At 44.0% G+C, this 25545-nt stretch overlaps 1 protein-coding gene and 1 non-coding gene across 3 annotated transcripts in view; both read right to left on the reverse strand.

The window, feature by feature from the left end:
- Window positions 1–9122: 9122 nt before the first annotated feature.
- LOC121569714 (sodium channel protein type 4 subunit alpha B) overlaps window positions 9123–25545 on the reverse strand; it is a 55828-nt gene continuing 39405 nt past the window's right edge. Inside the window, exons 16-26 of one of the 2 annotated variants that reach the window (XM_041880856.2) lie at window positions 24370–24843; window positions 21981–22098; window positions 14691–14845; window positions 14436–14609; window positions 14139–14261; window positions 13585–13869; window positions 13381–13434; window positions 13140–13277; window positions 12886–12990; window positions 12235–12505; window positions 9123–12099 (exon numbers count right to left, since the gene is read on the reverse strand). In XM_041880856.2, the coding sequence (XP_041736790.1) occupies window positions 10826–12099; window positions 12235–12505; window positions 12886–12990; window positions 13140–13277; window positions 13381–13434; window positions 13585–13869; window positions 14139–14261; window positions 14436–14609; window positions 14691–14845; window positions 21981–22098; window positions 24370–24843 (3171 nt within the window). In that variant the 3' untranslated portion in view covers window positions 9123–10825. The remainder of the gene's footprint in view (window positions 12100–12234; window positions 12506–12885; window positions 12991–13139; window positions 13278–13380; window positions 13435–13584; window positions 13870–14138; window positions 14262–14435; window positions 14610–14690; window positions 14846–21980; window positions 22099–24369; window positions 24844–25545) is intronic. The other variant, XM_041880857.2, reaches the window with a different exon arrangement.
- On the reverse strand, window positions 23721–23775 carry LOC121570798. The gene has a single exon (XR_006001538.1). It is a non-coding gene; the product is annotated as a U7 small nuclear RNA (small nuclear RNA).

The following is a 25545-nucleotide window of genomic DNA, read 5'->3' on the forward strand; positions in this document are numbered from 1 at the left end:
TACATTCCAGAACATTTCCTGCATGGGTATTGGGTACTACTGTTTTGAGCAATACACACATTATTGATGTAAGTCTATAACACAACCTGTAGGGAAGTGTAATACCCTACAGCTGCATCGGGGTTCCCTTGGCTTAAACCTGACAAATTCTTTGAACAAGTGTGTCATGACTGAGTGTGTGAGGGTCATGTTAAATGAGTGTGTGAGGGTCATGTTAAATGAGTGTGTGAGGTTCATGTTAAATGAGTGTGTGCCCCTTTAAGAGCGCACAAGAATTATAGGCTAAGGGAGAGTGAACTGGAGGGAGAAAGAGAACATACAATGAAAGAGTATAGGACAGAATGTAAATAAAAGAGGCCAGGGTTCACGTATTCCTCACAATGGATTCCCCTTTTATTACTGAGGACAGCTACACAGAGTGCAGTATGTCCATGTAGAGCAGCATGTGCCTATGGGGTTGTCACAGCTCACAGGTTTGATGTGGTTGTATCTCACTCCAACTCTGCCTGGGCCTCTGTGCCACATCACACTGACCTTATAGGTAGGAAGTGTAATGGTGCACTATAATACCTCTCTGTGAAATGAAATTATGTTGAACCAACGTGGACTAGATGTTGAATTGACGTCTGTGCCCACTGGTTTGTCTTGTTACACTTACCTAGATATAGGGCGTGGATTCACATCAAGGGGATAGAGGTGAGCTACCTCTACACTGTTTTAAGGAATGAAACTGCAGCCAGGTGCCAGTGGGTGATTATATCACTCAGTTCGGCCTCAGCTGCTCAATACCGATGAAATGGCAAATGGCATCTCCCCAGGCGAGGTACACGACCCACCTCCACTCTGTGTCAAACAAGCCTGAGACCCTGAAGCAATCAAAGGTGATATGCACATCTGAAACTTGAACCTGAAACACTGACATTGACTTGGAGCGGAAAAGCCCATGGCCCCCCTAGCAAACACCAGCGCTCCCCCACCCTCCCATCCCCTGGCAAAGAGTGATCCTCCCTGGCCCCTGGAGTCTCCCAGTGTTTGGTCCCAGGCCAAGATGTCTTCATGCCTTCTATGTCAGAGACTATAGTAGGAGCTACATGAAGGAATAGCACAAGCAATGGTCAACATTTGAGATTTGTCCTAATGGAAAATTGTGCAACAAGTCTCTGAGAACGTTATCACCAAGTTAACCTATCAGAGGTGTCTTCGGTTTGATAGGACTTGCAGTTCTATCATTGGCCCCCAGGTGGCAATTTGAGAGAGAGAGAGAGAGAGAGAGAGAGAGAGAGAGAGAGAGAGAGAGAGAGAGAGAGAGAGAGAGAGAGAGAGAGAGAGAGAGAGAGAGAGAGAGAGAGAGAGAGAGAGAGAGAGAGAGAGAGAGAGAGAGAGAGAGAGAGAGAGAGAGAGAGAGAGAGAGAGAGAGAGAGAGAGAGATGCATGGTCAGCGGGGCAGGGTTTTACCTTGTGAATATTCTTATGTAAATCAAATGTCAGCTCCTCATATTGATTTGCAGTTTCTGTTCTTGACATGTTGAGTTGTGAAGTATTTGGATACACTACATGGCCATCTCATTCCAAAATCATGGGCATTAATATGGAGTTGGTCCCCCCTTTGCTGCTATAACAGCCTCCACTCTTCTGGGAAGGCTTTCCACTAGATGTTGGAACATTGCTGCGGGGACTTGCTTCCATTCAGCCAGAAAAGCATTAGTGAGGTCGGGCACTGATGTTGGCCGATTAGGCCTGGCTCGCAGTCGGTGTTCCAATTCATCCCAAAGGTGTTCGATGGGGTTGAGGTTAGGGTTCTATGCAGGCCAGTCAACACCGATCTCAACAAACCATTTCTGTATGGACCTCGCTTTGTGCACAGGGGCATTGTCATGCTAAAACAGGAAAGGGCCTTCCCCAAACTGTTGCCACAAAGTTGGAAGCACAGAATTGTCTACAATGTCATTGTATGCTGTAGCATTAAGATTTCCCTTCATTGAAACTAAGGGGCATAGCCCGAACCATGAAAAACAGCCCCAGACCATTATTCCTCCTCCACCAAACGTTATAGATGGCACTATGCATTGGGTGGGTAGAGTTCTCCAAACCCAGATTAGTCCGTCGGACTGCCAGATGGTGAAGCGTAATTCACTGCTCCAGAGTCCAATGGCGGCTAGCTTTACACTACTCCAGCCAATGCTTGGCATTGCGCATTGTGATTTTAGGCTTGTGTGCGGCTGCTCGGCCATGGAAACCCATTTCATGAAGCCCCCGATGAACAGTTATTGTGCTGACGTTGCTTCCAGAGGCAGTTTGGAACTCGGTAGTGAGTGTTGCAACCGAGCACAGACGATATTTATGCGCTAAGCGCTTCAGCACTCGGCGGTCCTGTTCTGTGAGCTTGTGTGGCCTACCATTTCGCGGCTGAGCCGTTGTTGCTCCTAGATGTTTCCACTTCACAATAACAGCACTTACAGTTGATTGGGGCAGCTCTAGCAGGGCAGAAATTTAACAAACTGACTTGTTGGAAAGGTGGCATCCTATGACGGTGCCACTTTGAAAGTCACTGAGCTCTTCCGTACAGGCCATTCTACTGCCAATGTTTGTCTGTGGAGATTGCATGGCTGCCCTGAATCTTTTGCGCTGCTGCTGCTGGAAAAAAATACATCAACTGAATGCGCCGCTTAGTTCATAGAACCGTGGTTACGTGAAACTCCCAAAGTCATCCAACCATTATAATAAATGTAAAGCAATTGTCGTGTGTGGTCAAGTAGATGGTCATTTGAGCACCGGTTTGATTGAGACGAGCATGGGGGCTTGTCTTTATAAATCAATCAATGCCAGATTTTTGTTTTTACTGAATCTCTGTTTGGATATTTGGTTACAATTAGGCTGGGAAATATTAGCTAAGTTGAGGTGAGTACTCATGATCATTCGTCTAGCAAATTGAAAGCAATGCAGATCTTCTCTACACACACAATTAGGCCTATATACCCTACCTGATGAGCTTTGCTGATGTTTTCCTGAACTTTCCAATACTTTTCTAATGCATTTTGGTCACAGCATACCGATGCGATTTTTACACTTACCATTGGCTATTCAAGTCATTTATCATATTTTCTTATTAGCCTTATGAATATAGAAACTGTGCTACCATGATTAAAAAGTTAATAAGGCCTACATCGTTTCTATAACTATATAGCTGAAACCATTATTGTCTCAACAGGAAAAAAAAGCGATTAGATAGAATCACTTGAGAATTGACTTGTAGGCTACTAGCTGATAGACTATTTTTAATATTATTGTAACAGTAGGCCTACCTACGCAATAACCTCATATTGGGTTACTGACCACAATCCATTGAATTAACACTAAGTGTTGATTATTTTGCCTTGGGTAGAGCACAGAGCATGGAAGAAAACTTAGCCGTGGGAAGGGGTGCTGGAAGTGCTGCAGATACATTTAAATACCATTGCATAATTATATAATTACTCTTGTCTGTACAGAAATAAATGAAATAATTTAAAATACTACACCAGAGAGCATAATTTAGCCACAGATAATCAATAGCTTCTTTTTTTTAAATGCTGTTGATCATCAGCGCATATAAGCCTACAGTCGGAAAGCCTGCAATTGGAAAGCCCGCGGGAAATATCAAACAGCTGATTGTTGAGTTGTGGCTGTCAATGAACAGAAGGCAGCAGCTAAAAGGACTTTCTCAATATTTCAAAATACAATTGAAGGAAAAAACTGTTTGGATGAGTGAGTGCCACTGGAAAGTTGGTGGAAAATAATTTCCTCCTCATGTTGTACAATCTGTGTCTCCACTCTTTGCATTGGCCTGTGTGCTATTAGTTGCATTTAAGACAGAGTCATTCGTTATATTTATCTCAGTATGTCAGTGTCAGAGTGGCCTGTCATTTTGGTCATTTGTGTGGTATTAAAAAACATTGTTGTAACGTCTCCAGTTGTGTAAAATTATGTAGAATTGCATGAAATGATTTTAGAAAAGGACATTTTTCTCAAACGCGCAAATAGAATGATATGCATGCAAGGGCTGAGCCCGGAATGTTCCGAAACTCTGGTGACGCCCCTGTTGGTGGAGCTGGCATTGAGTCAGTCATGCGGTAGAGTAGGTAGCTAGCTAAGTAATCACCCAGGCATTTCCTTAGCAGCTAATGGGGATTGAGAATGGGAAAGGGTAAAGGGTGAACAGCAAAGCAGCGGGCAGAGTTCAGTGTCATTCCACATTAATGAAAGGTTATGTTCCCCTTACCATGCAACAGGGGCACGTTTTTCTAACGTATTCTATGAATAGGAAAGGGTGGTGTGGGGAGGGGGCAGAGTTGAATGATCCCGATTCCAGTTGTCTCTATTACATGCACCCTCACCCACCCATCTGCCCACCTTCTCCTGAAAGTGCAATGTTAATGTACAGGGCCGCGTCGTGTCCCTTTTAGATATGACTCCAATAACTATTTTAGACAACTATCAAGTATCTCTATTAACATTTGAGACGGTTACTTCCGCTCCTACTGCTCCTGGTATCTAAAAAATATAACATAACAATTTGGGTCTGATGTTCGAACGAGGAAACGGCGGCTGGTGTTAGTTGTCTATCAAGAAACAAAACTTATTTTGCCATCCAGTGTCACTTCTGGAAGGGTTTCATCTCCTCCCGGTGGACCATACATTTCCAAAGCTGCCGCAAATAGGCCTAGGCTATACCGAGTTTATTAATTAGATTAACGTAAGATTGAGTTGTTACTTGTGTTATCTTAAGATAAAACATTTTGTGTGACCCTTTTGAAGTAGCTTACATTTTTGTGACATTTGTAACATCTGTCCCTTACACTAGAATTAGTGGTAACTCGAGAAACCCTGCAGATCCTCAAGGAACACCTGGAGTTCCTCAAGGAACCATTGCTGGTCAATGGTTCATATTTGTGCCTTCGTTTAGTTGAGCGGTTCTTGGGAGGATCCTTTAATGGTTCAATGTAGCAGCGGGTTTTTTTTGTTGGGCCACCCATTAGAGTAAATGTAATTCCTGTTAATCTGTTCTGCTGTATTGTCATCACATGGTAAGGTTGAACACTGACAGTTTTGTAGCTTCAATGAGTTCCTCAAGAGCCTATGCAAATCCCGAAGTTGTAATAGTTACCACTTTATTACCGTATGTAATCATCAATGTTAATATTATTAATATTATATTAGAATATGTAATATGCATAAGTATTCAAGGAACATTTACATTTGCAGGGTACAAACTTAACATGATGAACAGGAATTACATTTATGCTAACGGATGACAAAAAATAACTGTCTTAAAGCCATGTCTCAAATAAGCCACGCCTCCAATCTGATAAACTTCCACCTCTACAATATATTATTAAAAAGGTTTTAAAAAATGTACCCCTCCCATCACAAAAAGGTTCCGGTTTTAACCTTTAGACATGGGTTCTTCTACGACCCTTTAGGAACCTATAGGAACCATTTAAAACTGGAAAGCAACCCATAAGGTTCTTCCAGGCACTTTTACTTCTAAGAGTGTAAGGTGTATCATAGCTTCACTCTACACTGCCCTTTTTTCACACATAGTTGATTGCAACTGTACTGTAAGTATTTTATATTTTATAGGCATTTGCCTCTAATTTGTAGTAGACATGTGGTGGGGTTATAAATGGTGTCATGTTTTATGGCTGACATTTTTACGTCTCATCAGAGCGGCGGAGTGGTACCTACAGTGGGTACCATGCACTAGCTCGTTGACATCTGACCCTGATTGCCATCAGAGATCTAGGACTGGGCACCAGCTGGTCCCAGAGGGGGCATACCCTCGTATCCTCTCCTCTGATCCTCTCACCCCTCCTCACTAACACACCTCCCTCCCTCCCTGACCATAACTCACCTCAGAACGCTTGATCCCTTTCTCTGTTCTTTTGTTATTTCTTATTCTTGTTACATTGTCGAGAAGGAACCTGACTGTAAGCATTTCATGGTGTATACCATGTTTATTCTGTACGTACCACTAATAAAACTTGAAACTAAACCTTGTCCTAAGTGAACTTGAGGAAAAGCCTCACAGCTCAGTGACTGTGAAGTTAAAACAAATAGGCTACACAAACAAAACAATTACACTGAAATGGCTTTCTCTAAACCTGTATAGAGCAGTTATACATGACACAACTTGTAATAGAGATTCTTTACATTACATGTGTCACGAACCGGCTCGTAGCCCGTGACAAACAGGGAGACAACGTGGAGATAAGGAATAACCAAATATATTTATTAACTAAAGCAAACAATATACAATTAACAATGGTGTGTGTAGTCAGTAATCAGTAGTGTGAGTGAATACGTGCATAGAGGGGATAATGAGGAGGGTTGAAAGGTGCCAAAACAAACAAACAATACAGCCAGAAAAAATGCCACAAACAAACTCCAACAGTGTGTCTACATGGACAGAGTCTCCACAATGAATGGGGGGAAAGGTGTATTTATCCCTGGGACACACCCGAGCCCAGGTGTGTCCCAGTTCTCTGACGACCCTCCCGGCTCCGCCCACCGACATCCTATTAAGGAAAACAAGAACAAAGAGAGAATTCGGGAGACAGAGTGGAAGGGTCGTCACACATGATAACATGATAGTGGCAACATTTGTTGTATTTTGAAACACATTTATGACACTATCAGATAGTTGAACTAGTAAGTTATATTAGCTGCCAGTTGTCATGTGCTAGAATTTGAGTGAGCCTCTATTCTGCTCATTATAGTCACCACACCACATCCAAGCCCCTTCCCTCCAGTCATCACAAGCATGTAGCTAACATCTGTAGCTAATCTCCTTGACCTCCTGATCGGTCATAGGGCCAAGCTTGGCATGTGTAACAGGGATCGGTCAGTGTGAGGAGTGAATGGGTGTAACATTGTAGTCGTGGTCCCACTCCTGGTCCTGCAAACTAAAGAGACATGTAGAACACACAGACCACGCTTAAGGTCGTTACGCACTGATGACCCCTGACTTGTGCCGTAAACTTGGAATTCGGAGAGGAATAGTCCGGCAGACACCTCCAGCCAGAGGCCCCATTGTCCCCACCGCTCTCCTAAAGGAAGGGCCTGGTTAAAGAGAGAGACCAAAAGAGAGAGAGAGAGAGAGAGAGTGTGTGTGTGTGTGTGTGTGTGTGTGTGTGTGTGTGTGCTCATGCATGTGTCTGGGGAAGAGGGGAGGGGTTGTGCTTTGGTATTAGAGGGCAAATGCTCCAAACCCAATGGGTTCTGATTACAGTGCTGCTGCAGTCAAATGCCTGCTGGCTGAGACGTCCTGAAGGCACAGCTTAATGTTTTTCATGAGAAGTGAACACAACCAAAGTTCAGCACTTGTAACACAGCGCTCTGTTTTGTTTTTTAAACGTAATGCTGCATTGATAGCGTTGGCAGGAAACAAACTAAATGTTCTACCACTGTTTTAATGATACATTCTGTTTCTCTTGAGTTGAATTATACATTCATCATTGAAGAAAGAAGTTGTTTAGTTATTTACTGTACTGTATTCAGGCCTTACCGACAGTAGAATGAGGGAATTTGACAATATTTAGTGCATGATATCCTGTATACTGTAAGTCTTTTACATGACAGACTAAACTATGGTATGGCTGTGAGATCTATCTAATTGATGTCTTTGAGGCACGATAATAAGGTGAGAGAGTATTTATGGACTGTGAACTAAGTCCTAACACTATAAGGTTTAACTAGATATCTGACTGCTGGTTAAGGACCGCCCACAGGAAATAGAAAGATGAACAAAATCTAAATCTCAGAATTCACAAATGCTTAAGGGATTACATATACTCTTGTACTCCAGGGGGAAAACATCTGGAAAAACATCTGGAAATTGTTATTGATCACAACTGGGAACAAAGGTGTCATGTCTGGTAAAAGTGAAATAACTGAAAGCTACTCATTACTGGCAGGCAAGTTGTGACTTGTATAGTTGTCCAGCAGATGGCATATACAGTATGCATGTGAACAAATACATCATAAAGATCCCTCCAAAATATTTGTGTAATACAATTCAACTGGCAGAGCACCCAAACACATCTTTGTTTTTTATTTGAAAGGTATTAGAATTGTTAGAAAGTAAAGCTGTAAAGCATAATATGTACTGCTGTGTATTTGCATTTATAGTTTATCATTACATGAATTAAATGCTCTTTAAATCGATAATACAAAGTATTACAATCTACAAAAACCTCCAGAATAGAGCAGTGAACATACAATATTTACAGGCCACAGTCTCCGAAAAAAATACAATATAAGCTTCCTTCTCGATCTCTTTCACAACGTATTAGTTTTGTAAATAATGGTGCATGATATCTATATAATTGACATTTCACAATTCCAAGGTCCTCTGCTTGAATGTTCACACAGTGCATAGAACATGATTTAGAGGCAAACCCTTCTCCCTTTGCATGAACTGCTGTTGTAGGTAGCACTTACAAATAGGCACACTTGGCTTAACAAACATGGAAGATCTTGTACAAAAGTAAGCAGTTGCTAACTTAGTATTCGTCCTTAATTCAAACTCAAGACCCCTTGTAATGAAGTCCTAACTGGTTAGAATTAGTGAATCACTGAAATAAATAGAAAATGTATTTATGTTATCTAAGTTATCCTCCACACATTGTTTTCAAAACACAAACAGATACAAATTTGATGGTGCAGTTAAGAATTGTAGTAGTAACTCAAGGCGGTTCCATGCATTGGTGATTAATCCATGCCTTTCTCATACAAGTTTCCAAAGAACTTGCAGTGTGCTTGATTGTGCTTATCGAAGTATATTAGTATCAATAGTCAAATATGCCTCTCCAGACAGAGATTGTGTAAGATACTGTTGTCACGTACTCCTGAGTGGCGCAGTGGTCTAAGGCACTGCATCGCAGTGCTAACTGTGCCACTAGAGATCCTGGTTCGAATCCAGGCTCTGTCGCAGCCGGCCGCGACCGGGAGACTCATGGGCGGCGCACAATTGGCCCAGCGTCGTCCAGGGTAGGGGAGGGAATGGCCGGCAGGGATGTAGCTCAGTTGATAGAGCATGGCGTTTGCAACGCCAGGGTTGTGGGTTCGATTCCCACTGGGGGCCAGTATAAAAAAATATGTATTCACTAACTGTAAGTCGCTCTGGATAAGAGCGTCTGCTAAATGACTAAAATGTAATACTTTTTAATTAATAAACTGCATTCCTAACAAGGCTTTTCATTCTCCAGTACCAATTATGTTTCAAAGTGCTTTCCTACTGTATTCCCATGATTAAGACATTTCTGTGTTAAGACTTGTATGGTCATTTTAGCTGAAGCTTTTATCCGTTATCCTTTTATCAGTTAACACATATAGTATGTGCCCCTTGTGAAAATCAAAACAACAACTCTGGTGTTACAAGTCCCATGTTCCAATAAACTGACCAGTACATTTTCAGTATGTGCACCTATTGTGAAAATATGTAATTATTCATTTCTATCATCATACTGCTTAATACCATAAATAATTGCAGATTAAAAACCGAACACTGTTAGTAGTACTTGTGTTACTACAGTACTTGTGTTACTACAGGAGGTTACTTGTGTTACTACAGTACTTGTGTTACTACAGGAGGTTACTTGTGTTACTACAGTGATAAAAAATAAAAAATAGTTAGTTTCCTTAACAATAAAATCAATGGAAATATACAGAAAATTAAGAAAATCGACAATAAAAGAAAACTGACTTTATACAAATTTGACACATTATTGTGTTAGTCAGCAGAATTAGTTAATTTTTGCAAATGCAAATAATTTCTCTGTCTGTTTTCTAAATCTGTTTCTTCATTAAAGCGTTTTGTCATTTTCATCTGTTAAAGGCACAGGTCATATTTATTATAAAATATATTTTGGTAAAAAAATTAGTGCCACCGATCTATGTTTCTGTGTTCCACTTGTTTTGTCTTGATTGCACACACCTGATTCCCATCATGTTAATTTGTTTCCCTATTTTACCCTCTGGTTTCCTCATGGTGTTGTGCGTGATTGTTCGTTGTTTTGCTGTCTTTCTTGTGAGCTGGTATTTTTTCTTCCCTGCGTGGAAGATATGCTCTGTTACTTTTGTTAAGTAAAGTACGTTGTTTACTAAGTTCAGTGTCCTGCGCCTGACTCCTTCCTACCGCTACACACTGACGCATGACAATTGTTGGCCTTTTTTGTTGCAATTGAATAATGTAAGTGCAGATTTGACTTTATCTTGAATAAAAAAGGCATTAAAAATACGAAAAGGAACATATTTATTCAATTACTTTCAGGGCACTGAAAAGTATGTTTTTCTGTTAAGAGCAAAACCATAGGAGTCACGTCCCTACTCTCTGGTGAGATGGAGTTGTATTGACTTATTATCATTTTATACATTGCTACCTATCTCTTAGGTTATTTAATTCTCAATTGATCTCAACTATATATTATAAGGGGTCTGCTACCACAACTGGGCTTGCATCCATAAATGGGCCCAAACTTTCAGCTCAGGCTTTGGTTATTGTCTTGCCAACAATAGCCATGATTTCTCAGTCAATACATTCCAGGTTATCATCATCAACATCAATTAAATTGACTGCTATATTCGTTATATCATCATCTCTACGCAATCACTGATTCAGTGGGCTGGGCTCAATGTGTCCCTCAGAGACTTAGTTAGCGAGAACCCTATCTTTGACCCAAGCCAAGCATACTAAAGTTGGACTTTGGAGATGAACAAGCAGTCTCATCGTCAAAGGCAGAATGGCACCATGATAATGCAGTTTTTATCCATTGTTTGCACTAGTTATTCAAACATCGGACTCTTTCAGCTGTGAGTTATGGATTGAGGCAGGGATGACAAAGGGGGCAGAGCGCAAGATGATCTCGTTCTGAAGCTCAACAGGCGGTGGCTCCTCAGTAGTCTCCTCAGGAGGTTGTGTCTCTGTCAGTTCTTTGCTGTCCCGTTTTTCAAAAGAATCCACTTCTACAACAGTTTCATCCCCTCTGAGTAATTGTTGGCTTCCATACAGTTTGCTCATCCTGATGGCAATCATTCCCTCCTTCTCTGGCGGTGCTTCGTCCTCCTTGGTTAACTCGTTCTTTTCGCAGTACTTGTAGGAAGCGAGTTTCATCGAACGTCTCAGCAGATGCTTACGATAGGCTCTCTGAATAACAACAGCTGCTACCTCCTCCCGCTTTCGCCTCAGGGTGGTGGTGATTGGCTCGTATGACACTTTAGAGGGGTTGTTGGCCATGAACTTCTCCTCCATGCTCTCCTTCATGGCGTCCATCTCCCCTGACTCTCCCAGCACCTCTGTGGTCAGTGCCAGCAGGATGTCCAGACAGTGGATCTTATCCCCAGGGACAATGGGAAGGTCCATGGTGATCAGCATGATTGTGTTGGGTTTGGGGATCCTGAGCGGGTCTTTAAGCGTGTCACAGAACTCCGACAAAATGTCGTAGGCAATGAATTGTGAAGCGTCAGGGTCGAACTTCTCCCAGGTCTCGTAGAACATCTCGAAGTCTTCTTCACACAGAGGGTCGCCACTCTCCTCTGTGGCCACATTGAAGTTCTCAAGGATAATGGCAATGTACATGTTGACCACAACAAGGAAACACATGATGATGTAGCTGCATAAAAAAAGAATTCCCAAACCAGGGTTGACGCAGTTGCCTCTTACATCTGTGCCAGGATTTTCCACGTACGGGTCACAGTCCGGAGGTCCACTATTCAGAATGGGTGAGAGGAGACTATCCCAACCGGCTGAGGTTGTGATCATGAACAGACAAATGATACTGTTGCCAAAAGTTTCAAAATTGAACATATCGTCTATTCCGGCCTCCTTCTTGACATACGCAAAGTTGGACATTCCGAAAATGGAGTAGATAAACATGATGAGGAAGAGCAGGAGCCCAATGTTGAAGAGAGCAGGAAGTGACATCATCAGGGCAAACAACAGTGTCCGGATGCCTTTAGCTCCTCGGATGAGTCTCAGAATTCGACCAATCCTGGCCAGTCTTAGGACACAGAAAAGGGTAGGTGAGACAAAATACTTCTCTATGATGTCTGCCAGCAGAATACCTGGAATGGAAAGAAAATATCAATATTTTAGTTTTCATTATTATTACTATGTTCTTCAATCATGTTTAATTTCAGCAAAAATAAAACATTCTGTAGCTATACGACTAACGAATACAATAATTTCTTCATATTCACCAACGATGGAGAGAATGACGACGACAAAATCCAAAATATTACATCCGACTGAGAAATAATATTGTCGCAGTGCGATCAATTTGAGGATACACTCTGTGGTGAAGATGATGATAAACACCAGGTTGAGGAGGTAGAGGATTTCCTCCTTCTCCATGCTCTGGTCATCCGTCTCCACCATCATCGTTACCATGTTGAGGCAGATCAGCACCATAATGAAGATGTCGAAGAATTGTTGGGTGATCAGGTCGAAGATAATGCCTGCGAATTTGTTCTTCAACCGCCAATCAATAGAGACCAAGAGAAGGAGAGGAAAAAACAGACTGAATTAGAGGTATGTTAGGTCAATGACATTAAAGTAACAGTATGTCTCTATACTTTGGAGGGAAAGATATCTTCATAAGGGAGGAACAGAAGTGGACAAGAGCAGATAGTGATAAAGTCTTGCCAATACCTTTTCATTGAGTGGTACAGTATTTAGCTGAATGTTTTCCTCTTAAACATTGGTGATGATGCACTTGTATTTGAACTAAGAATACTGTCAAGTAAATGATGTGTAAGGGCCGGTCACGTAGTACAGTAGATGCTATGGAATACACACTCTTTTGTTCTACATCTTTAGGCAACTTTCCAGTAATCCAAGCAGGTGCTTACCTGGGGTCTAGGAATGGGTTTCTGTGGCTTCTTGGAACCAAGCTTTCTCATGGCATTGTAGTATTTCTTCTGTTCCTCTGTCATGAAAATATCTTTCCTTCCAAAGTATAGAGACATACAGTTATTTTCATGTGCATGTCATTGACCTAAAATACTTGTAATTTATGTGTATAGTCTTGTTGTGATAACATGTTTTAGAAATAGCTTGTTGTGTTTGGTATTTAGTGATATTAGGCTGCAGGAAGGCTACTTATCTTCTTCTTTTGTTGGTTGAAGTTGTCGATAATGACACCAATGAAGAGATTCAGGGTGAAGAAGCACCCAAATATGATGAATATGACAAAGTAGATGTACATGTAAACATTATCCTCAAATATGGGCTGGTCTTCCACCTTGTTGGAACAGAGAGTATAAAATAATAAGAAATGAGTTTGTTTTCATACTCATCTCAAAGTTTCTAATTATTATTACAGTATAAAGAAGGAATTGTCTTACAAAACGTGAATCCACAGCTCCATACATTATTTCCAACCATCCTTTAAATGTTGCCTGGACATGAGAGAAAAAATGTATCCTGTAAGATACAGTAGGGTGTGTACATGTAACACAGGCCAACACCCGTATTACCACTTTAAACAACTTCAACTATACAACGGTAGTAGGCTATATGATTAGTAAGCAAACTGTTTTGAAACTCACTACTTGCAGGAGAGAGAGGTAGCCCATGGGCACGTTGTCATAGTTGACCTTTGCGTTCATCCAGCGCACCTCGTCATTACCCTCCATTATTAGTTGATGGCATTCAGTCTTGTTATTCACAATGTCAGCAGAGAACCTCTCCACAGCGGTGGTGTTGAAGCAGAAGTAGTACTTCCCAGCAAACAGGTTGACTCCCATGATGCTGAAGACGAGCCAGAAGATGAGGCACACTAGAAGCACATTAAAGATGGAAGGAATGGCCCCCACCAGAGCGTTCACCACCACCTGTGGAAAGGAAATCACGTGTCCAAATTTGAGAAAACCTGCAAATCAAATCCCTAGTAAAAGCAGAGCTTGTATAATATGTAAAAATGGATTAATGTTGAACTGCTGAGACTCAATGGAATGAAATACTCTTTGGATTGTTGATCAATTCTCGAAAATGTATCAGCAAATGCATTTCATTTCTAGGGCCACAGATTTACATGTTTGGGACTCATCAAATACACCACCTCTCTTGTTTCGGTTTTCTCGACTTGTGAAAGACTACTCACCCTCATTCCCTCAAATCTGGACAGGGCGCGGAGGGGCCGCAAAGCCCTTAGCGTTCGAAGAGATTTGATTGGTCCAAGTTCAGCGTAGCCCAGGATGTTAGCCATTAAGCTAATCAAAGACACCTAGGAGATTTGGGATGTGACAACAACATGTGAAGATTAGCTTTCTCAAATGAACTGAAATATTGATCATTTATTTTGATTAAATATTACTTATAAATGTTGATAAAATATAATATAGCTTATTATGACGAGGATGCACTACACAGATGGACTGGAGTTATTACTTTGACTTACATCCACAATGAGGAAGTCCAGCCAGCACCATGCGTTTGTGAAGTAGGCCTGGAATCCGTAAGCCACCCACTTCAGGAGCATCTCAATAATGAACACGTAGGTGAAGACTTGATCAGCATATTCCAGGATGATTTTTATGGTCCTGCGCTGTTCAATGTATATGTCTTCAAAAGCCTGTGAAGAATTTAGCAAAAGATTATGGTATTGTATGTTGGTATTTGTATTGTACTGAAAGAAGGCATCACTCTATCTCACCAAAGATCCACTACTCATCAGGATCATGAAGATGATAAAGGTCTCAAAGTAGTTGTGCTCCACAATGAGGAAGCATGTTTTCCTGAAGTTCCACCAAGTCTTTCCTTTGCCCGTGGTGATGTCAAAATCAAGGCAAGGGCATCGTCCAATGCATTCTACCAGAGATTTGAGGAAGGAGAACATATTAGTAAGATTAGGCAAAACAACCCTCGCACCCCATCTACCAGTACTATCCACATTTGTCATTTCAGAATTACAATCAATGCAGGTGAAAAAAACCATTCATTAATGGAGATGAGTGGGGTGCTAATGAATTCATGTTCACTTAATGTCAGGTCGTGTTGTAGGTGTGGTGTAGGAATCAAACGCAGGAAGCAGACTGAATTCCAAAAAGCTGTATTCCTGCCTAAACACAGGCAACAGGACGAAATAAGCCTGACAGCAAAATACGCACGAAGGCGAAAAGACAATGCGCACAAACAGGTGCGTCAGGATGAAATAAGTGCACACACAAGTGCAACGAACGCTCCAGCAAACAGTGGAGAAAAATAACGCTCAACCGAGCAATACACAGACTGACGGTAACAATCACACACAACACAAGACAAACACAACGAGAAACTTATAGGACACTAATTACTACAAAACAGAAACAGGTGTAGAAACAAACAGACAAAAGCAAACGAACATGAAACATCAATCGGTGGCAGCTAGAATTCCGGAGACGACGAACGCCGAAGCCTGCCCGAACAAGGGAGAGAGGCAGCCTCGGCCGAAACCGTGACAGTACCCCCCCTTGACGCGCGGCTCCAGACGCGCGCTCGACTCCGGCCTTGGGGACGACCCGGAGGCCGGGCGGCGCAGGGCGCGTCGGATACCCCCGATGGAATTCCGTCAGGAGCGACGGGTCCAAGATGTCTCTCCTCGGCACCCAGCACCGCTCCTCCGGACCGTACCCCTCCCACTCCACTAGATACTGAAGACCCCCTCTCCGACGTCTAGAATCCAAGATGGATCTCACGGTGTACGCCGGTACCCCTCGATGTCCAACGGGGCCGGGGGGTCTCCAAGATCTCATGTTCTTGGAGTGGGCCTGCTACCACCGGCCTGAGAAGGGACACATGGAACGAGGGGTTAATACACTTATACTCAACTGGTAACTGTAATCTATAACATACCTCGTTCAACCTTCTCAGGACTTTAAATGGCCCTACAAACCGCCCGACCCAGCTTCCGACAGGGCAGGCGGAGGGGCAGGTTTCTGGCAGAGAGCCAGACTCGATCTCCAGGTGCGTACACTGGCCCCTCACTGCGGTGTAGGTCGGCGCTCGTCTTCTGTCGACGTATGGCACGCTGCAGATGGACGTGTGCAGCGTCCCACGTCTCCTCCGAGCGCCGCACCCACTCATCCACAGCGGGGGCCTCGATCTGGCTCTCATGCCATGGTGCCAGAACCGGCTGGTACCCCAAAACACACTGAAAAGGGGGTTAGTTGGGTGGAGGAGTGGCGGAGAGAGTTCTGTGCCATCTCGGCCCAGGGCACATATCTCGCCCACTCCTCCGGCCGATCCCGGCAGTACGTTCTGAGAAACCTACCCACATCCTGGTTAACGCGTTCCACCTGCCCATTACTCTCCGGGTGGTAACCCGAGGTGAGGCTCACCGAGACCCCCAACCGCTCCATAAAAGCTCTCCAGACTCTGGAGGTGAATTGGGGACCTCGGTCAGCCACAATGTCCTCGGGCACCCCGTAGTGCCGGAACACATGGGTGAATATAGCTTCGGCGGTCTGCAGGGCAGTAGGAAGACCCGGCATGGGGAGCAAACGACAGGCCTTAGAGAACCGGTCCACAACGACCAGGATGGTAGTATTCCCTTGAGAGAGGGGAAGGTCAGTTATAAAATCCACCGAGAGGTGGGACCATGGTCGTTGTGGAACGGGCAGGGGCAGTAACTTACCCCTAGGCAGATGTCTAGGCGCCTTACACTGGGCGCACACCGAGCAGGAGGAAACATAAACCCTCACATCCCTGGCCAACGTGGGCCACCAATATTTGGCACTAAGACAGTGCACTGTCCGGCCGATACCCGGGTGTCCAGAGGAGGGTGACGTGTGAGCCCAATAGATCAATCGATCCCGACACTCGAGCGGAACATACTTCCGACCCTCCGGGCATTGTGGTGGACTAGGGTCGGTGCGTAATGCCCGCTCGAGCTCAGAATCGAGCTCCCACACCACCGGTGCCACTAGACACGACTCCGGCAGTATGGGAGTGGGCTCCACGAACCTCTCCTCCCCGTCATACAGCCGAGACAGCGCATCTGCCTTCCCGTTTTGTGACCCAGGGATGTAGGTGATCTTAAAAGAGAAACGGGTCAAAACATACTCCATCTAGCCTGCCGAGGGTTCAGCCTCCTCGGTGCCCGGATGTACTCCAGGTTACGGTGGTCCGTCAAAATGAGGAAAGGGTGTTGAGCCCCCTCAAGCCAGTGCCTCCACACCTTAAGGGCCTGTACCACAGCTAACAGCTCCCTGTCCCCTATGTCATAATTTCGCTCCGCCGGGCTGAGCTTCTTGGAATAGAAGGCACAGGGGCGGAGTTTAGGTGGCGCGCCTGACCGTTGTGAAAGCACGGCGCCAATACCGGCCTCAGACGCGTCCACCTCTACCTGAAATGGTAAAGAGGATCCGGATGCGCCAGCACCGGAGCCGAGGTAAACAGGTCCTTCAGCCTCCCAAACGCCCTGTCCGCCTCGACTGACCACTGCAGACGCACCGGACCCCCCTTCAAGAGAGACGTGATGGGAGCTGCCACTTGCCCAAAACCCCGGATAAACCTCCGGTAGTAATTCGCAAACCCCAAAAACTGCTGCACCTCTTTCACAGTGGTTGGTGTTTGCCAATTACGCACGGCCGACGCCTTCGGTCTACCTCCATCTTCACCCCTGACGCTGACAACTGATACCCCAAAAAGGAGATAGACTCCTGGAAAAACAGACACTTCTCTGCCTTCACATACAGGTCGTGCTCCACCAGCCTCCGCAACACTCTGCGCACCAGGGCCACATGCTCGACACGGGTAGGTGAGTACACGAGAATGTCATCTATGTACACAACGACTCCCTGTCCCTGCATGTCCCTGAAGATCTCATCCACAAATGATTGGAAAACCGACGGAGCATTCATCAACCCGTATGGCATGACTAGATACTCGTAATGGCCCGAGGTGGTACTAAAGGCTGTTTTCCATTCATCATCCTTCTTGATGCGCACCAAGTTGTACGCGCTCCTGAGATCTAATTTCGTGAAGAAACGCGCCCCATGCAACGACTCAGTCATGGTCGCAATCAGCGGGAGTGGATAACTATACTTCACCGTAATCTGATTGAGACCACGGTAATCGATGCACGGACGCAAACCACCATCCTTCTTCTTCACGAAAAAGAAACTCGAGGACGCGGGGAAGTGGACGGCCGTATGTATCCTTGTCTCAGCGATTCGTCTATGTAAATCTCCATAGCTTTCTTCTCCTCCTGAGACAGAGGATACACATGACTCCGTGGGAGCGCAGCTCCCTGCCTGAAGGTTTATCGCACAATCCCCCTGCCTATGGGGTGGCAACCGCGTCGCCCTCGCCTTACTAAACGCGATAGCCAAATCCCCATACTCAGGTGGAATGTGCAATGCGGGCCCCTGGTTTGGACTCTCCACCGAGGTAGCCCCCTACGGAAACGCCCAAACATCTACCCACACACTGAGCAGACCACTCCATCAGAGCCCTCTCCTGCCACGAAATCACTGGGTTATGGGTACTCAACCAGGGCATGCCCAGCACCACCGGATACGCAGGAGAGTCAATCAGGAACAGCTGAATCATCTCCTGATGATCCCCCCTGCGCACACATCCTAAGTGGCGCCGTGACCTCCTGATCAAGCCCGTACCCAACGGACGACTATCTAGGGCGTGAACGGGAAAAGGAACATCAACAGGAATGAGGGGAATCCCTAACGCTAAACAAAACTTTTTATCAATAAAATTCCCAGCTGCGCCTGAATCTACCAGCGCCTTATGCTGGGCATGAGGTGCTACCTGTGGAAAACATACAGGCATACAGAAATGGGCAACAGAGAGCTCTGGGTGAGTGGGGCGCCTACTCACCTGGAAGGAATCCCCAGTGCGGGACCTGTCGTCATCTCCCCCAGGAGGCCATCCCCAGCACCTAGCCGCGGTGTGTCCTCCCCGACCACAGTTGGTGCAGTGGATGGACCCCCCTAGTCTGCCGACTCCTCCTATCTCTAGCGCCAGCGCCCCGAGCTCCATAGGACACGGCTCGGATGCGCTGGAGGATGGAATGGACGGACCCCCCCTCAGGACGTCCGCGGGTAGCCAATAGGTTATCTAACCTGATTGACATGTCGACCAGCTGGTCGAAAGTGAGACTGGTGTCCCTACAGGCCAGCTCCCGACGGACGTCCTCTCTGAGGCTACATCGGTATAGATCGATGAGGGCCCGCTCATTCCACCCTGCATCTGCCGCTAGAGTACGGAATTCAGTGCGAATTCCTGGGCACTCCTCCTCCCCTGCCTGAGGAAGACCAGACGCTCCCCCGCCGCTTTCCCCTCCGGGGGATGGTCGAACACCGCCCTAAAGCGGCGGGAGAACTCGGTGTATGTAATAGTCGTGGCGTCGATCTTCCTCCACTCCGCGTTGGCCCACTCCAACGCTTTACCGGCCAGGCAGGAGATCAGGCGGACACGCTCTCATGCCCTGAAGGTGCCGGATGTACTGTGGCCAGGTACAGCTCTACCTGGAGCAGGAATCCCTGACACCCAGCTGCGGTCCCGTCGTAGGACCTCGGGAGAGATAGTCGGACTCCGCGAGGTTCCGGCGCTGGACTGGGTGGGCTGGCCGATGGTGCTGGCAGGGCGGCTGGCGGTGGAGGCGGACCCCAGCCTCGGAGGGTGGTCATCACCTCCTGCAGGGCGGCCCCCATCTGCAGGAGCTGCTCTTGCTGTTCCCGAACCTGGGTTTCCAGTCTTGAATGTGCTGCTTCGGCTCCTGCTGATTCCATACTGTGTGGTGTGTGATTCTGTCAGGTCGTGTTGTAGGTGTGGTGTAGGAATCAAACGCAGGAAGCAGACTGAATTCCAAAAGCTGTATTCCTGCCTAAACACAGGCAACAGGACGAAATAAGCCTGACAGCAAAATACGCACGAAGGCGAAAGACAATGCGCACAAACAGGTGCGTCAGGATGAAATAAGTGCACACACAAGTGCAACGAACGCTCCAGCAAACAGTGGAGAAAAATAACGCTCAACCGAGCAATACACAGACTGACGGTAACAATCACACACAACACAAGACAAACACAACGAGAAACTTATAGGACACTAATTACTACAAAACAGAAACAGGTGTAGAAACAAACAGACAAAAGCAAACGAACATGAAACATCAATCGGTGGCAGCTAGAATTCCGGAGACGACGAACGCCGAAGCCTGCCCGAACAAGGGAGAGAGGCAGCCTCGGCCGAAACCGTGACACTTAAAGTATATTCTACCACTTGAACCATACAGAGAACCGCCATTTAAATAGGCAGTATAGCCATTGTCATATCAGCCAGGGAAATGCAACATGACTCAGACAAATCTACACTAAGTAAGCGAGCCCTGCTCTCTCCCTCTCTCCTCCTGAACAACTACAGTTGAAGTCGGAAGTTTACATACACTTAGGTTGGAGTCATTAAAATTCATTTTTCAACCACTCCACAACTTTCTTGTTAACAAACTATAGTTTTGGCAAGTCGGTTAGGACATTACTTTGTGCATGACACAAGTCATTTTTCCAACAATTGTTTACAGACAGATTATTTCACTTATAATTCACTGTATCAAAATTTCCAGTGTACAAAATAGATGGCATCATGAGGAAGGAAAATTATGTGGATATATTGAAGGTCGCAAATGGGACTTCCAAATGGACAATGACCACAAGCATACTTCCAAAGTTGTGGCAAAATGTCTTAAGGACAACAAAGTCAAGGTATTGGAGTGGCCATCACAAAGCCCTGACCTCAATCCTACAAAAAATGTGTGGGCAGAACTGAAAAAGCGTGTGCGAGCAAGGAGGCCTACAAACCTGACTCAGTTACACCAGCTCTGTCAGGAGGAATGGGCCAAAATTCACCCAACTTATTGTGGGAAGCTTGTGGAAGGCTACCCGAAAGGTTTGACCCAAGTTAAACAATTTAAAAGCAATGCTACCAAATACTAATTTAGTGTATGTAAACTTCTGACCCACTGGGAATGTGATGAAAGAAATAAAAGCTGAAATAAATCATTCTCTCTACTATTATTCTGACATTTCACATTCTTAAAATAAAGTGGTGATCGTAACTGACCTAAGACAGGGAATTTCTACTAGGATTAAATGTCAGGAATTGTGAAAAACTGAGTTTAAATGTATATGGCTAAGGTGTATGAAAACTTCCGACTTCAACTGTATATTAAGTAAGTAAGTAAGTAAGTAAATCATTGGAGGCTGATGTAGGTTAACTACAGTATACTGAACAAAAATAGAAATGCAACATGCGACAATTTCAAAGATTTTACTGAGTTACAATTCATAAAAGATGAATGGCACAATGGGCCTCAGGATCTCGTCACGGTATCTCTGTGCATTCAAATTGCCATCGATAAAATGCAATTGTGTTTGTTGTCCGTAGCTTATGCCTGCCCATACCATAACCCCACCGCCACCATGGGACACTCTGTTCACAACGTTGACATCAGCAAACCGACCGCCAACACGATGCCATACATGTGGTCTGCGGTTGTGAGGCCGGTTGGACAGACTCCCAATTTCTCTAAAACAACGTTGGAGGCAGCTTATGGTAGAGAAATGAACATTAAATTCTCTGGCAACAGCTCTGGTGGACAGTCCTGCAGTCAGCATGCCAATTGCGCGCTCCCTCAAAACAAAATACATCTGTGGCACTTTAGAGTGGCCTTTTTTTTTCCCAGCACAAGGTGCACCTGTGTAATGATCATGATGTTTAATCAGCTTCTTTATATGCCAAACCTGTCAGGTGGATGAATTATCTTGGCAAAGGAGAAATGCTCACTAACAGAGACATAAACAAATTTGTACAAAACATTTGAGAGTAATACGCTTTTTATGCGTATGAAACATTTCTGGGATCTTTTATATATTGCGGTTATATTTTTGTTCAGTGTATATTGACTCCCATGGTAGCATCAAGCCTGTAAGAGGGAGATCCTATTACTCTCGGTCCAGCAGTTCTCAGGGCTGGTGGGGTCTGCCTCTTCTTCCTCCACTTCAGGGGGATTGTCCACTGTGCTGCAGATTGAAGAGGCATTGTCCTGTGCAATAGGTTTCCTTAACTGTAGTGGGAGAGACATCTGTATTAGATAATTTGGGATATCCCATTTGTAGATAATCTTATAGCTAAAATAAATTAAAAACATCAAATGTGAACTATCCCTTTAATTAAATTATATATTGAAATCAGAGGTTAATCATGCCCACTGGGTTGGATTGAGAGACATGAAATGTAATTCTATATCATCAACTTACTATGACCTTATTTACTCACTGTTTTGAGCAGATTGTATAAAGATCTTCATACTTTTGCTGAGACACAGCACATAATGATACAGGTTTAGTAAGAGGAGGATTGATTGAAGTTACCTATGTGCCTATAACTCTTTGCCCAGTCACAGATTCATGTGGTATCTCTCTTTCACATACAGTGCCGCGTGTCACATTAGATTAATGAGCAAACACACTGTGGGAAAGAAGTAGGACATAGCAACTGTCGCCCTACAGTGTCTTTAAAGTTTGTAAACATGTCAGCTCCAAATAATTCTTCAACCTCTGCACTGAAGAACGTAAACATAAATTGTAATTCAATAATGTTATATGTTAACTGCGAGTTATTATGAAAAAATACTGGCTTTGTTTATTTATACTGTGCTTAAATATGCGCCGTCTGATAATTCAACAAGATGTGGTGTCTTATTTCTTGTTTTGTTTATGTGACCAAACAATTCATTTACCCTTTTATAATTTATTTACTCCATATTCTGAGAAATGGGTCTCAGCTGGGGTGGCTAAAGCAGAGGTCAGAGTTGAAATGCCATGGGTTTAGCTGTAAGCAGAGCTGTCATGTGAAACATGTCATTTGATCCATTTTAGAGGCACACCAAAGGTATGCTCAATCGTTCAGGCTTTAGCTGCTGAATGAAACAAATGTTATATGATTTGGCCTGCTGAGGAACTGACAAAGGCATGCCCTGTATTTACAAGACACTAAAACAAATATACGAGGTATATATATATATATATATATATATATATATATATATATATATATATATATATATATATATATATATTTAGCTTTCATAGATTTTGATGGGTACCCCGACACAGTAGGAGTAGGAGTGGTGTGAAGTGTTTCCTTTAGGAGTGTGTGTGAGTATGCAGGTAGCTGTGTGTGTCAGGTTTGCTATTCATGCTGCGCTGGTATTCTTTCCCACGCTCCGTCATTCAGTCACATGGTCTCTCCTCTCTTTGCAACTAGACGCTCAAAGATAGATAGATGTTCTCTCTGTAGCAGAGGCTGTATGTGATCTTTATGAGCTTCCATCTGGGGCTGATGGCGCTGTTCCCTACCCACATGAACAAATACTATACTATAAATACTATACTATTCACTGTAGTGTTTTTGCAGACTTTACTGTAGTATTTGAGTGTAGAGTTTTTGTGGACTAAAGTCTGCAAAAACAATACAGTGAATACTGTAGTATTTACTGTAGTATACTGTAGTATTTACAGTTAACCATAGTATAATTAATGTAGTTAGAGAAAACTGTAGTATTTAGTATAGTAGTTAATGTAGTGTTTTTGCGGATTGTAATATACTGTAGTATTTACTGTAGTGTTTTTGCTGACTGTAGTATACTGTAGTATTTACTGTATTGTTTTTGTATGACATAGAAGTGAAGGCGTTCTCCTTGAGGAAACCTACTGGAGAAATACTAAAAGAGCAAATTTTCCATAACCTGTAGGTAGGTAGGTAGGTAGGTAGGTAGGTAGGTAGGTAGGACTGGGGTCTGAACGGATAGTTCAGAGCTTCTGCTCTTTTCTATAACTTATAGGGAACACAATATATGATCTATACTTGGAATGTAGGTTTCTCACTTGGCACAAATTGGGATATGGCGGAGGGGGATGGGCAGGGTAATTGCAAATGAAATACTGTAGTATTTACAATAGTTTAAAAAAAAAATAGTTTTGCGGACTGTAGTGTTTCTGCGGACATTACTACAGTATTTACTATGAAACCAAAGACCTCATAAAAAAAATAGAATCATACTAGTACTAATAGTATTGGCAATTGATAACCATATATGATGTGCATGTGCTTGTATATCGGTTATTTCTCTTGTCAGTATGAAGCCTTAGTCTTGATTACTCTCTATATTGCTTGTAATGAATGCTCAAAATATAACCCACTGGGCACATACGTCAATTCAACATCTATTCCACGTTGGTTCAACGTAATTTAATTGAACGGACATGGAAACAATGTCGATTCAACCAGTGTGTGCCCAGTCATGTTTTACTCATCAATAATGCAAAGGTCTTACCTCAGTATCCTTTTCAGCATCCCCATTTGCGCCTTCTCCTTCTTCCTCTTTGGAGCTGTCATCCTCATCATCAGACTCCATTTTGGCAATAGGTACATCCAGGGTCAAATCCGCATTTGTAAGAAATCCACTTGGGTTAACATCGTCCACCCAAACGTCCAGCATTTTCAGCTCCAAATCAGCCTTTGGGTTGTCACTGGAGTTTATATTTTTCAAAGCCAAGCTGTCCTTCGGGAGGCCATCCACATCCCCATTACTACCCCCATTACCATCAGCCCCGTCTCCATCCTCCTTAGGCTGCTTCCCTGTGATAATGCAGAACTGTTTGATTATGTATGCCTTGGCCCAGTCGATGCCCCTGGTGATCCTGCTGATGGCGATCTGCAGGTTGTTCATCTCCCTGTCCTCCTCTGGAGCCGCCAGGTTGTCACCGCTGAACGAACTCAGCAGCAAGGCCAAGAAGAGGTTCAACACCTGGATGGATAGTTAGAACAACTGGATTTTAGCACATAGTATTTGTTATTATTGTCCCCTATGTTCTTGAATCAGGGTTGTGAAATTATTATTTGTAAAAAATGTCTGGTTAATATTGTCAAACGTTTTCTAAAACGTTTTCCGGAGGTCAGTTAAACAGTAACCGTGTAACTTTACCTCTCAATAGCATCTAACAGTGGTATTGGACTTGTGTGACCTCAAACACCTGTTACATCATCAGTAGACTTAAGGCTGCCCCCTCCATGATTCCTGTAAGCCCTCAGCTATTTTTCTCTATGCCACTTGCCCCATTGGATCCCCAAACAACCCAAGGTCAGAACTGCTGGCCCATATCATGGAGCTAATAATAGCCCCTTCATTGAGTGATGCCACTGTTAGTCTATGATATTCTCCCGGGAGTTCAGACAGAAAGCCCTGTTTGTCTTTGGCACATAGTTTGTTGTCAGGCTTTTGCTACCTCAACTGACATAGCTATTTCCTCTCTTCGTCCTATGACGAACCAAAGAGGAAACACAACCAGTTTCGTTTACAGTGAAGGACCGCCTGGTATCCATCAAAAGTATGGAGCTGGCATAATCAACTCATTATCTAACAGCAACATAAGAGCTGCATCTGTGGTATGTGCACGGAATACTCCACCAAACACTCTCCCTGATCTTTCATGTTATGTTCATTACACTT

This window comes from Coregonus clupeaformis, chromosome 7 (assembly GCF_020615455.1).
Source record: "Coregonus clupeaformis isolate EN_2021a chromosome 7, ASM2061545v1, whole genome shotgun sequence".
In the NCBI taxonomy this organism is placed as follows: Eukaryota; Metazoa; Chordata; class Actinopteri; order Salmoniformes; family Salmonidae; genus Coregonus; species Coregonus clupeaformis.